At 43.6% G+C, this 12,798-nt stretch overlaps 1 protein-coding gene across 1 annotated transcript in view; it reads right to left on the reverse strand.

Annotated features, from left to right (window-relative positions):
• Positions 1-8,347, reverse strand: part of KLF13 (KLF transcription factor 13) — a 36,677-nt gene extending 28,330 nt beyond the window's left edge. The window contains exon 1 of the mRNA XM_082321408.1: positions 7,413-8,347. Within this exon, the coding sequence (XP_082177534.1) occupies positions 7,413-7,953 (541 nt within the window). The 5' untranslated portion in view covers positions 7,954-8,347. The remainder of the gene's footprint in view (positions 1-7,412) is intronic.
• Between the last annotated feature and the right edge of the window lie 4,451 nt (positions 8,348-12,798).

A 12,798-nucleotide genomic window follows, 5' to 3' on the forward strand; every position in this document is an offset into this window, starting at 1 on the left:
ACTGCAGAAAAATCTTCTACAGATCATTCAGAAAACTCTTTCCATAAGGCTGTGATTAATTTCTAATACAAACACAGGTATCAATTGCAATCATCCATTCATTAAAAAGATTGCTTGCTGGTTTGCTTCAGACTATCTGTAAGACTTAGGTCTTGCTACTGAGAAGGAAAGTGCTGCTACTGGTGTCTAGGATGAGGAAAACAACTGGAAGGTGATCCATCCTCACCACTTCCAATATTAACAGGTCTCATTACGCTGGACCTGAGTACCACCTCCATGATAAAAGGAAGATGGTTTGTGGAAAGAGAATCCTGTTAAGTTTCTGATTCTCCATGAGATACCCAAAGTTTTCACCCTGTAGAAAAGGCAGTCCCTGAATGCTGTATTCTGTGAATGGTGTTGACTGGAACAGCCATACTGTAGTTGCAATACTTTTTGTTAATCACCCTCTGCTCGACACAGGTTGGCAACTCACTGCCTGAGCTAGATTTGTCTCAGTAACTGTCTTGGTTTCAGCAAAATGTGATTTCCAAAGAATTGTGGAAGTCACAAACTGATTGATTTTCTTTCTGTACATTTTTTTCCTGGTTTATTGAGCAAGTTTCAGTGCAACACAACACAACCATGTGTGTCCCCTCAGATTCAAAGCAATGCTGATTTGTCTTCTAAACAGATTGTTATCTTCGTCTTCCCTCCTCACTCAGCAAAAGCAAACAGAGGGAAAAAAGTGAGGAAAAATTACAGAGAGAGAATATTTAGCTATGCTGATTATACCTGTTTCAAAGACAATGGTGAAGAGGGAAAAAGAAGATGGAGTATTTTTCATAGTAGACCCTCTCTCCATCACAGTTATGACAAGTACAACTTTGCTTTAAAGGCTTTTTAGCTGCAATACCTAAACTCTTAATTGTTATCAGAAGCTTTATTTCTGTGACTTCTGCATTATTAGTACCTCCATAAAGACTGGGGAGAAAAAGGAAGGAAAGGAATGGAAGGAAAGCCTTTCACAGAAAAACCTGTATAACAATCAGGAGATTTAGTTCTCTCTAGTAGCTAATATTACTCAAGTGTGTGGTAAATGCCGTTGTCAGCCAATTGGATTCTCCATGCAACCAATTTAACCCTAACTCTTTTGCAGCTGAATTAACTGAATCCTACTACTCAATCCTGAACCAGTCAGGTAAAAGGAGTGAGTAGGAGTAGTTCTGCCTTTCTTCCTGACTTAAGCTCCTTTTGAAAAATGTAAGTTTTAAAACTTGCTTATTCTTTTAAGAAATTTATGCCCTGTGCTTATTTCAAAGATTTTAACGTTAGGAGACTTGTAGCATATATACTGCTTATTTGTTATCTTCAGTGAATACAGACTGTTTGATCCAGGCTTAGGATCAATACTTTTAACTAATAACTTTATTCTTTGGAACTGCATGTTAGGGTGAGGACTTAGGCAGGGCTGTAAATGAAGTTGTTCCATGTTTTCAACTGAGTTATTTTTTTAATGTGTTGAAACTTTCTTAGAGGAAGTAAGAAAGGAGTTGCAGAGCTCTTTCAGAGCAAACAAAACCAATGCTTTGCAGTTTTGTATTGTTTTTAAAAATGCAGGCTTATTAAATGACACTTAAGACCATCAGTCTTCAGAAAAATGCAGGAGCAGGCTGCTGAACTACTTAACAGTGAGAAAGAATGCTTATGGCTCAGGCTGGAAAGACAACTGTTTCATGAGGCTGGCATTTGAAGCTGTCCTGAAGCTACCATTTGAGCCTATCTCAGAGGAAAAGATTTTGATGCACTCAGCAAAAGAGGAGGTGGAAGGCAGTAGAAGAGCATTATGGGACACAACAGCCCAAAGGCACCCTGGAGCTTTTTGATAATCTGAGTGTATGCTAATGATAGTGAGTTAGGCACACAGAGCCAGCTAGCTGTTTCTAACTTTCAACACAAGAAGTCACAGACAGGAGGCCTAGCCACTAAAACTGAAATTGCTGAGCAACAGGCAGACGGCCGAATTCACTTAGTCTGTACTCTTGCCTGTGGGAAATCAGCATTGGGGAAAGGCCTTTCCAATTTGCTCTAGCATCCTGTTTAGAGGGAGCGCAGCTTCTCATTCAGTCCTGGCATCCAGAGAAGCCCAACTGGCAGCTCAGAGGATGGATTAAACCAGTGGGACCCACTCATTTCATCCTGTTCCGGACAAGAGCAATCTGCAGCCCTGTTTTCCCCTGCTCTCTTGAGTGGCACAGGAGGCATCAGATTAAGTTTCTTCTCTTGTAATCTTCTCCTGCAAAGGCTTGGGTCTTCACAAACAGTGCCTGCTTGCCACACACATGCATGTATACCCCTTCAAAAGTCACTGTGTGCCTACCTGCAAGCTAAAGGGAAACATGAGCTAAGTCTAATCCACATTTTCTAGCTAACCAGATAAGTTTCTGGTAATTGCTAGGTGCTAAAATGGAAGATAAGCTTTATTTCACTGACTGTGAACTTGTTTCTCCTTACATTGGTTAATCAGTTTCTTCACATGCACACAGGTAGCATCTTGATTCAAACTAACTTCCAAGAAGTTGTGCTTTACCACTGCATTTTGAATTAACGTAGTCGGAGCAAATCAGAAGTACTAGAAGGGAAAGTGAAAACCAACCTCCTCTTTAAAATGTATTATCTCTACTTTATATAAAGGCCTCCTTACCAACCTAAACACAGGCTAAATACTACTCCGGTTTGTCCAGCCTAACTGTTATACTGTTGTCACACTTGTCACAGTGAGCCTTGTTGCTTTATTTCTCAGATTGTTTCAAATACCAAATACATTATGAATTTCTCCATTTTCACATAGCCCAGTTATAAAGTCATCAGAAAAAATTTTCTTAGGGAAACAAGAAATAATAATTGAGGTGGGGGAAGGGGTATGTAAGTTAAAAACTAACTTTTTTCATATGGGTTCATTAGCGTTGTCCTCAAAAATGTGATTCGAGAGACTTTAATGTAAAGAAATGGAAATTTCTTTACAAGTGAATGGAAATGAGTCAGTCTTTTCTACCTATTTTAATCCAGCTAATATTTCATGAATAAGGGTTAGACTAAAAAGAATAACAGATACCAAATAACATATCTTCCATAACTGCAAGGTTAAGCAGGCTGAATACATAGCTGCCCAAGCTTGTTCTGCCAGCTAGAGACCAACAAAGGTCTTGACCACTTTCTCTTGGATGAGTCCTAACCTGGTATCTATAAACAAGGATAATTAGCCAATTAGGATGGCCTTCTCTTCTTCCTGTGCCCCAACAGCCATACAGAAGTCAGCTGGTTTAGCAATAGTACAGAGGAGCCACTGTTAAGCCACCTGGCCCCCAAGTTTTTTTACTGCAAGACTTTATCATAGTAAGACTCCAGACTGAGACTGGTGCCCACATCTCCTCAGCTTATGCTAACGTGTGCAAACACATTCAGTTGTGGTGACTAAAAAGCTGTTTCTGCGTTATGATGTACTGCTTAGTGAGTAGAACTATTAAGTTTAGAAGGACATTTCAATGGAATTAAATGAAGGTTTATTTTGTGCTTTCTCTGCATTCATGGTGGCGTGCTAATGAAGATGGCTAAAAGCTTGAGAGGTCACAGTGATTGGGGGGGGGGGGGGGGGGGGCTGCAATACATAGGATTCTTGTGATCCCTGCCCAAAATCCAGTCAGTTTTTCTCCATGTATAAATACGTAGTATAATGCAGTAAGTTGGGGATCTCTACAACCTCTCAGAACGTAGCAGTCCTGGAAAATGCTTTATGAGGTTGTAGCCTGTAGATGGCTATTAGGCTCTGCACTGTCTCTCTCCTCCCACTGGTGCATCAAAAGAGACAAACTGGTTTCCAGTGACTCCAGACCTTCCTAGTGTCCCAGTGCTGAAAACCTGCTTAAAGGCAGGAGAACTTTGTCATGTAAATGGTTTATCTGATTTTTCTGGAAGTCTTTTGTTTTTAGGAATTTTCTCAGGAGTGGAGAGGATTTTTACAACTGGTGTGCCAGTGAAATTTTTGTATCAATGGGATCAATATAGCTTGGGACAAACAGGATGCTGCATCTGTGGATCACAACAGAGCTTCTGAGGCCCACGGGAACCTCAGTGGAAAAGAATTTGGACTTGACATCTACCCACTGACACTAAATATAACCTTCTGGTAAACATTAAAACTTCAAGGGCTTTGTGGCTGATGATCATGTTGAATGCCAGGACATCCAGTGAGAGAGTAGGGTGGAAAACATAAACATGAAAAGAAACCTAGGGGGAGGGGAAGGGCTTGAAAGCTGGTGGAGAGAACGACAAAGATTTTGGTGACTAATGTGTTCTGCCTGGTTCAAGGGTTTGTCGATTTAATAAAGATGAAGCATTCATAAGGCAGAGATAGCTTAACTGCTAGTGTACCAAACACAAGAAACTATGAATTGCTCTAGCACATTATGTTCTAATACAGAACTTCATTCTAAAACACTGTTCTCAGAGCAAGGGCCTAAGGACAAAAGGCAGATGCTGCTTCCTTGGCTGTTCCATCTTGTTTCTTCTGCTTTAAATAGGATAATTAGAATCCTCTGCACTATACTTTTTGCTTTGGACATTTGAGCACTGAAATCTGGCTATAACTATCAGAAGGATTTCACATGGGGCACCAAACAGCTGGAAAATAGTACCAGTTTTCAGTCCCTACCAATGTGGGCTGGATTTGACCCAATAGTACGTGGAAGGCTCTGTATCTCTTTCCCATGCCATAAGCTCAATGATCTAGTCTACCCTTCCTCCAAGCATGAAGAGCAAAGCCTTTCATTTCTGAGCACAGTAGCAGACAAGGACAAGCAAGTTTCTAAAGCAGGTCATAAAGTGCACTATTCAAGTCTCTCTAGCACTATCATCAGTATCTTCTAGCCTGCAGTACTGTTCTTAGCCTTCAGTTCACCCCTAAATACCAGCTCATCTAGTCATACAGCACCTGGAAGAAGTTCCACTTCATAGCAGAAGTTTTTGATTGTTTCTTAGTAAACAGGTTTGGGAGTTACTGGGGTAGCTGTTTAAAGCACCATGCATGTGTACTTGGAGTACTTCCACCACTGCTTGGTGAGGTGGATAGCCATCACCCTATCCATTTGATAGATGGGCAGACTGATGTGTACGTGCTACTTAACTAGTTCAGGACCACTGGAAAGCAGAGGAGACCCAAAACCTGTGTTCTAAATCAGTAAAACCCATTACGTGTTTTGTAAAACCAAACATTTGCCAGCCCTGGAAGTCATTGCTTGTTCTGCTAGCTTACCTCCTAGTGTCATATAAACTTTTTTCAAGCCTGTCATAATTTCTTTTAAAGCAAGAAAAAAATTCAAACACCTTAGAAAACATTCTGCAAGAGGAGTAAGAGGCATTTAAGCCTATTTAAAACTCAATCCAAACAGAGACAGACCTGTTGCCAGTGAGGAGGGAAACTTGGCAGCTTTGTTTAAAGCTTCCCACACAGACACTGGAGACGCAAGAAAACAAAGAAGCTGTAGTCCCCGAGGGTCCTGCCACTCCCAGGGCAAAACCAGTCCCTTCCCTGCTTTTCCTCTAGCTCTCAGACATGCACACGCTCTCTTCTTTCAGTGACATTAGCTACAGCAATAACTAGTTAAGCCCTACAGACCTGGAAAAAATACAGGAAATGAAGAGTTAAAAAACAAAAAAAAAAAAAAAAAAAAAAGGGAAAAGAAAACAGAGAACTTGGAGGCAAGCCAGCGTCCCCGAATGACTCGGCTCAGCCGGCAGCCTGGAGCGACACTCCCCAACGGCCCGGCCCTCCCTCTCCTCTCCCCGCAGGGCGGGCATGCCCAGCCCTCCTCCCTTTATCAGAGACAGGAGTTCCCCTTCTTGGTCTCTAGTTGGTTTGGGAGCCCAGAAACATTGCTAAATTTATCTTTCACTCTTAGGACAATGGCAAATGCCAGAAATAAGAAAGCAAAAGAACTGAAAATTGATGAAGACAGTTGCCTGTAAGCCAAGTGGAAGCACCTTTTCTGCATAACTCCTAAGGAGGCAAAAAGCAGTTACACAGTGCAAAGCAGGACAGGCTGCCTGGGGTGCCAGGAACACGCTGTTCCTTTGGCTGTGCGGCACAGGGAATTGTCCATCCATATGCTCAGACTTGATGGGGCTTTCTTCTCTCCCACAGAGAGCAAAACATACCCTCCATTTAGAAGGGCTCTTGCTTTATCTCGTGACGGCAGCAGGAAAAGCTGGAGGCACACTGAAGAGGTATGGCTGGTGTGGGGGAGGCTGCCACCTCTGAGCTAGAACTGTTCGAGAATCATTAAGTCATGTTTAGGTCTGGGGATCTTTTTCTTAATGCTCTTTATAAGTGAACTGACCATAGATCTTAGTAAACTGATTTGTTGCTGAAATTACTCAGTGGAACAGCTTGCACAAGCCTGCTCTAGTTGGTGTGGTGCCTCGCCATGTGTGCTATGATCAGTGCCTTCAGCAGAGATCGGTCTCCTCGATTTTTGGTGCTCCCTGTCTGTCTGGAAGCCATCCTGTTCCCCAGCACCAGGCAGAGGCACGAGGTCTGGCAAGTCATGGGGCCTGTTTCAAGATGGCCCTCCTAATACTTTCAGTGTATAACTTTCACAGCGCTTGCAAGACTTCCACTTTTTCTATGTCTGTGTCTCATAAATTACAATAGCAACAAAAAAGTGGTCAGATGAGTCTTCAACAAGAAGTAAACATTGAACACTGATCAGAACAAGTTAGTGTTTGCATTCAAATGTTTTTTGTTTTGAAATCGATTTTACCCAGCTGCCAAAAGTTTTGTTGAGACTGCCCATGTCCCCCTCTCTCTCCACTTATGATAAACGTCTCCTTGTGACTCATGTTGCCTTCCTGCCTACTCTAGCTTTCACACAAGTGTCTGCTAAAGAAAGAAACAGACACACAGTCATTCAGGTGCCTCTAGAACATTTAATTTAAAAATATCAAGAGCATTGATGCTTCCATAGGAAGTGATAAGCTGGTATAAAGGTAGTGACAGGAGCATGGGGTAGGAAAAAGTACATGGGGGAGGGTAAGAAGCACTGGAAAGGGAAGTAGAAGACGCACTGAACAAGGCTAGCAGCTAAAAATTACAGCTTGGTACAATCCACACAGATGACCCACATGCCATTCCCTGTGACATTAAGTAATAAAAAAGGGCAACATTAGCTTTGAATCTATGCCCAGTAAGGGTTTATTCCCAGAGGTTGCTTTTTTTTTTTTTTTTTTTTGGTTGCTGTTTGGTTTTCCCGAGCTTGAGTTCTGAGAGGTGAAACCATAATGGTGGCCAAACACAAGTTTGTTTGGTTTTGTTTTTTCAACATTCATTTTAATTACCAAGCTGTAACAAATAAATCTCTGGCTGGATTGTAACTAACCTGTGTGGGTCCTTAGATGAGCTTTAAGATGGGAAGATTTGCCATAAACTTTTTCACACCCCACATAGTGGCATTTGTGCTTTTTCTGGGGTGATCCAGGGTCAGTCCAGCTTCTCGTGCGTTTGTTCTTTTGTCTGGGGCTTGGCTCAGTTACTGCAGCCAGGCTAGTAGGTGTGGCTGCTCTTCCTCCTCCACGCTTACCAGCCGAAGACACACTTTCTTCCCCAAACTCCTTAGAAGCAATAGAAATATGTATTTTTTCTGTGATATCAAAGGTCTCTGTTTTTTCCATCCTTAGTGGGGGTGAGTTTGGGACATGCTGGTTCAGATCTGCTAAAATGCTAGCTACCACAAGTAATGATGATCCATTGTCTTTCCCGGTTTCTCTGACTTCCCGCTTATCTTCTCCATTTGATGAAGGAGGTATTGCTGCATCAGGTTGGGGATCAGGCTCCCCTTTGGGACTATGGATAATAGCACGACTGGACATAGAAACAAGGCACTCTGCTGCAAAATGATCCACATATGCTGCTGTTGCCATTTTTCGTAAGTTTAAAAAGAAATCCAAACAGAAGAGTTAAAAAAAAAAAAAAAGCCACGCAATGCTGCTTTTTCCCTTTTTAAAAAATTATGCGTGCAGACTTTTCCCTCTCTTATTTCTTAGGTTCTCTTTGTAGAAGTAAAGGCTGATTTAGCAGCCATCAAAAACACACTTTGTTCGTGACGATCACACCCAGCTTGTCCCTAAATCAAAAAAGCGTTGGAAGTCCAATGGAAGAGAAGAAGAAGAGCAGACGGATCCTGGCACTGGCAGCTTGTTGCTTGGAGTATGAATTAATGCTGTTTTTTCCAGAACGCGATAAAATGAAGATGCGGTTTCCCCAGCCCTTCCATTGCGTTGTGACAGTAGAATAAGCTCTCCCCGTTATCGCTCCTCGGAGTCGCCCGGACCCTGCGGGGGCGTGGCCTGGGAAAACATCTGGGCCTGACGTCACCGCGAAGCCACATCCTGCGCCGATCAGGTTGGCGGCGCGCGAGCAGGGCTGTGCGCGCCAGCGCGGCCTGCGCGCGGGGCAGCAGCCCGCAAATGAAAGGAAGCGGCCGATTGGCTGGCGGGGGGGCGCCGCGCGGCCACATCGCCCGCCGCGGGAGCGTGTGGCACCCTCCGCCTCGGCACCCTCCGCCTCCGCCCCCCTCCGCCTCGCAGGGCCGCAGCGCGGGGGGCGCGGACCCCTCCGCCGGCGGGAAAGCGCAGGCGGCCTCCGCCGGCCGCGGCCTGGGCGACCATTGAGCTCCCAGCCCTTCCCAGGGGCCGTTCCCTCTGACGGATGTTAACGGCTCGGGGCGTGCCATGCTGGAGCCTGTACTGCTAGGGACAGCTTAACAGGCGCCGAACTGTTAAAAGGAAAAAACGCTGTGGAGTTGGAACCGATACAAGTGACAGGAAAGAGGGAGGCTACACCGTTTGGTCCACAGATGGAGTTCATGTGTGGATTCTAATAGGTTGTGACAGGTTTAACTAACTGCCAGCGAATATACTTGAAATCGCCTTCCCTTCTGTCAAAATTCTCCTCACTGTAGCACTCTGCTGCCTCTGAATTATTTAAAAGTACAAATGAAAATAACTTGCTTTTCATTATTATTCTCAGCTTGCAAAAGATACAGCTCAGCCAGTTTTACGGAGATTAATGCCTGAATGAACAAAGGAGTTGCGTGTGTGACAAATTTACCAAGCAAAAGTAAAGAGATGCATCTGAATTAAGATCTGAAAGCGGTTAGTCTGTGGTGCTTCTTACCTTTTGTTGGAACATATTTCTCCGGACTATTTCCTGCGAAATTCCTGTCTTTAGTCCAGATGGACCTTTTCTCTGAGACAGAGATGGTCAGAAAGCAGGAGGGCTTCTTTGGAAGCCTTTTGTTCTGGATGGAAAGCTTTGGAGTTTGAGGGCGTGTGAGAGGAAGTGAACATCTGTTGCAGAAACTCAAATAGTTTTGGTGTTAGGTTGACTAAAAAGTTGGTTTCATACACGTGAAAATGTCTTATTCAGGAGCAACATCTGCTTATGCTACTGCTGCACTTTATGAAAAAACATGCTTTAGGTTCTCAGGCAACACTTCCCCTCTGGGTCAGGCTCATGGGTAACCTGCGTCTACCACAGTGCTCCATGTCTGCTCTCTTAGCAGTGCAGCCTGTAGTGCTTTGTGGGACTTGAGCCACTGCAGCAAAGGGAGGAATAAGGCATATACGACCAGTGTGGGAGGATGTGGTTTAATGGTGAATCGAGTCAGATCATTTTGATGCAGGCGTATCGTACCATTTGTTCTGCTGTGCGTATCTACAGGAAATGTTTACACATTTCCAAATAAAAAGGTTGAGTTTGGGAGTTACCTATTTGTTCCTAGATGAAAAAGGAATGCTGGGGAAAACATTTTTATAAGAAATTTTCGTTGAGTTCAAGCTCAACCTCCTCCTTGAAGGAAGAGGATTGCTTAAATAGACCTACCTGGCAGTTCTTCAGAATTAGTAGTAGATTCAGAGCAGAAACCCTGCAGCTCTCCTAGTTTGAGGAGAAACATGGGCCATTTTCAGGGGAGTGAGGAAAGGGTAGAGTTTAGGCACAAGTTCTCAGTCCTTACCCCAACGTCAAGGACCGTTATCAGTAAGTGGACAGGAAAAGGGAGACCTGGACTATCCTGGTTGCCAACCACCAGCAGGCTTTGCCCCAGCACTGACAGGGGGGTTCCAGAGGCACCTTGGTATCTCTGTGCCCCCACCCTATGCAGCCCCCTCAGCACTGCTGTGCCCCTCTCCTACCGCTTCTCCTCGCTGCTGTCTCATCCTGCTGCCTCATATCATTCCTCCATAGCCTGCCCTGGCCATGCTGCCAGCCCCACTGTATAGCAGCAGCTTCTCCAGAGTTTCCTGTGGCTCAGAAGGGCTGGTGTGGCCTGGCCCTGGCCAGAGGAGAGGCGCTGGCAGAGGCCAACAGAGTCCAGCAAGTCCTGAGAACGTCCCCGCCTGAGCAGGGCCCGCTGTCAGCCTGGCCTGAGGAGAGACCCCGCGGGAGGGCCGAGAGCTGTGATTGGCTGCTCTGCCCGCTTCTGGAGCCTTCCAGAGAAGGCCAGCCAATCAGGAAAGGACCTTACATGCTGTGTGAGGTTTGCCTCGGCGGAGGATTCTCTGGGCAGCGTGTTGGCATGGAGGCGCCTGCATCTCCAGGAGGGTTCTTCGGGTGATAACCTGGTGATGCTTATGTTTTTGCCTTCGTTGCATGAGCAGGCAGGACACAGCTCACCGCGTTCCTGGAGTCTTTGGCCAGAGGAGAGAGGCGCTGCGTCGTGTGCACAGCCAGGCCCGTTGGTTGCAGGCGGGCCATGCAGAGGTAATGGTTGGCTATAGCTGATGGCAGGGAGAAGTCTTAACTTTATTTTTCAACAGATCTGTTAGGTTAAAGCCTTGTCCTGATAGCAGCTCCTGTTATATGGGAGTGCCTTTCGTGTAAAATTAATGGCCATAACAAAGTCCCCAGTGAACGTCATGAACTCTCTAGTACTTCTGCAATCTTGCAGTTGAGAGCTTGTTTCGGTATCAGCCTGGAAATGTGACGCTGGCTGTGCTCTCTGTGGTTAAGGGCAGGCTGCTGAGGCAGGGGGCTCAGAGGAGGAGGTTTGATAAGAACTTACTCCTTTTTCAGTTGGATGAACCTTTTGGGTGTGACTTCTTCATTTGGGAAAGAGCAATGTTCTGAAGGTTACTTGTAAACAGAAAGACTATTTAATGTGAAAGAAAAAAGTTAGTCATATTCCACAGATGTGTATGTAGCTCAGTTAGGGTTCACGTATTACTCCCTTTTAAATCATGACTATGAATGAAACTATGCCTCTGACTTTCTAATAGCTGACTAGAAGTAAAAAATTGTCCTGTCTTGCATGCTATCGGTATGAAAGAGTCACTATCTCTTTGCATGTCCAAGAGCAAGGTGTAGTGTTTTTCATCTGGACACAAAAATTCCAGCTGCCCGGTGGAACCAGCTTTGGCTTTTAGTGCAGGATTGCAAATATGAAATGCTTCTGGGTGAACTAATGGTAGCAAATAGCCTCCCTGCAAGAAGCAAGGGTGAAGAGTCTCCTTTGTAAGAAATTCTAGTCATTAGTTCAGTAGTACAAAAAGATTTTATGGAAAATCACCAGCCAAAATACTGTGCCCATTTATCAACTCTTTCTTGTAATAATAATATAGTTACCTGCCTATTTGTTCATTGTTATTATTTATTGCATATTTATTTTCTCTGAGCGAATGGAAAAGTGAATTTCTGTAAGTACACAGTAAATCTTAAATTCACCTCTGTTGAATATCTGGCAACTGTTGACTTGTTCTCACCAAATGAGCCAAATCTTGAAACAGATTGCCAAAACATTTAATGAAAATACATCCTACCTCCCTCTTTAATTTTCTTTATTTGATTACATTGTTGATCTCACCTGCAGGCATTTGTCCCACAGGGTGAGGTGAGAATTTTTCCCTCTGTTACGGCACTGTTTTTCCATCCACTCAAGTAAAACAGCCTGGGTTTTGGCAGGGGTTTTTAATATTTAGTGTTTTTTTAATACATAATTTAGAGTTTTGTTTAGCTACAAATGCATAGCAGCGGAATAATTTTAAATCGAATCCACCCTGTTCTGCCCCTCCCAAAATAGCTCATTGTTTTAAATTACAGGAATAAGAAACTCAAACGCTTTGTAAAATGAAAATAGTTTTATGAACTTTATTAACAAGAACTTGAAACAGAATAGAACAAAGTCCTTATACAAATGCCAGACTTGCTTCAAAATCAGCTGATGTTTTGTTTTGCGTGGCCAAAATAAATTAAAAAAAAATAAATAAAAATTGAGCTATAGCAACATTTTTCATGACTGCTGTAAAAACCGCTGTTCCAGTTAAAAGGATGCTATAATATCACATCCTTATAAACCAAATGATAGTGGAAGTCTGCAACATGCAAAATTGGGCAATCTGAAGCAGGAATTTTATGAGTTGGAGATATGAGGAATTTTATCTGAGAAAAATTAGTTTACTATTCCAAGAACGTGATAAGATCTAAACACGCAGTTTTATAGTAGCAGACATTTCATCAGCACTTTTCCTGCATGAGTTTGCTCAATAATTTCTTCTGTTTTCGTACACTTCTGCTTCAGATCCAGCGAGTCAGACACACAAAAAGTGTAAACCACAGGAGTTCTGTGGACTTCAGTGAAGTTACATTATTTCACATGACCTCAGGGAGCTCTTCATAAGAATGGAAAAAGTAAAAGGCCATGTAGTCCCTCTCCCTGTTTCAATTCCTACACAGCAGCTATAAGATGAAAAGACCTAGTTTTTATTTTG

This window comes from Platalea leucorodia, assembly GCF_965183815.1.
Source record: "Platalea leucorodia genome assembly, chromosome: 9".
Lineage (NCBI taxonomy): Eukaryota > Metazoa > Chordata > Aves > Pelecaniformes > Threskiornithidae > Platalea > Platalea leucorodia.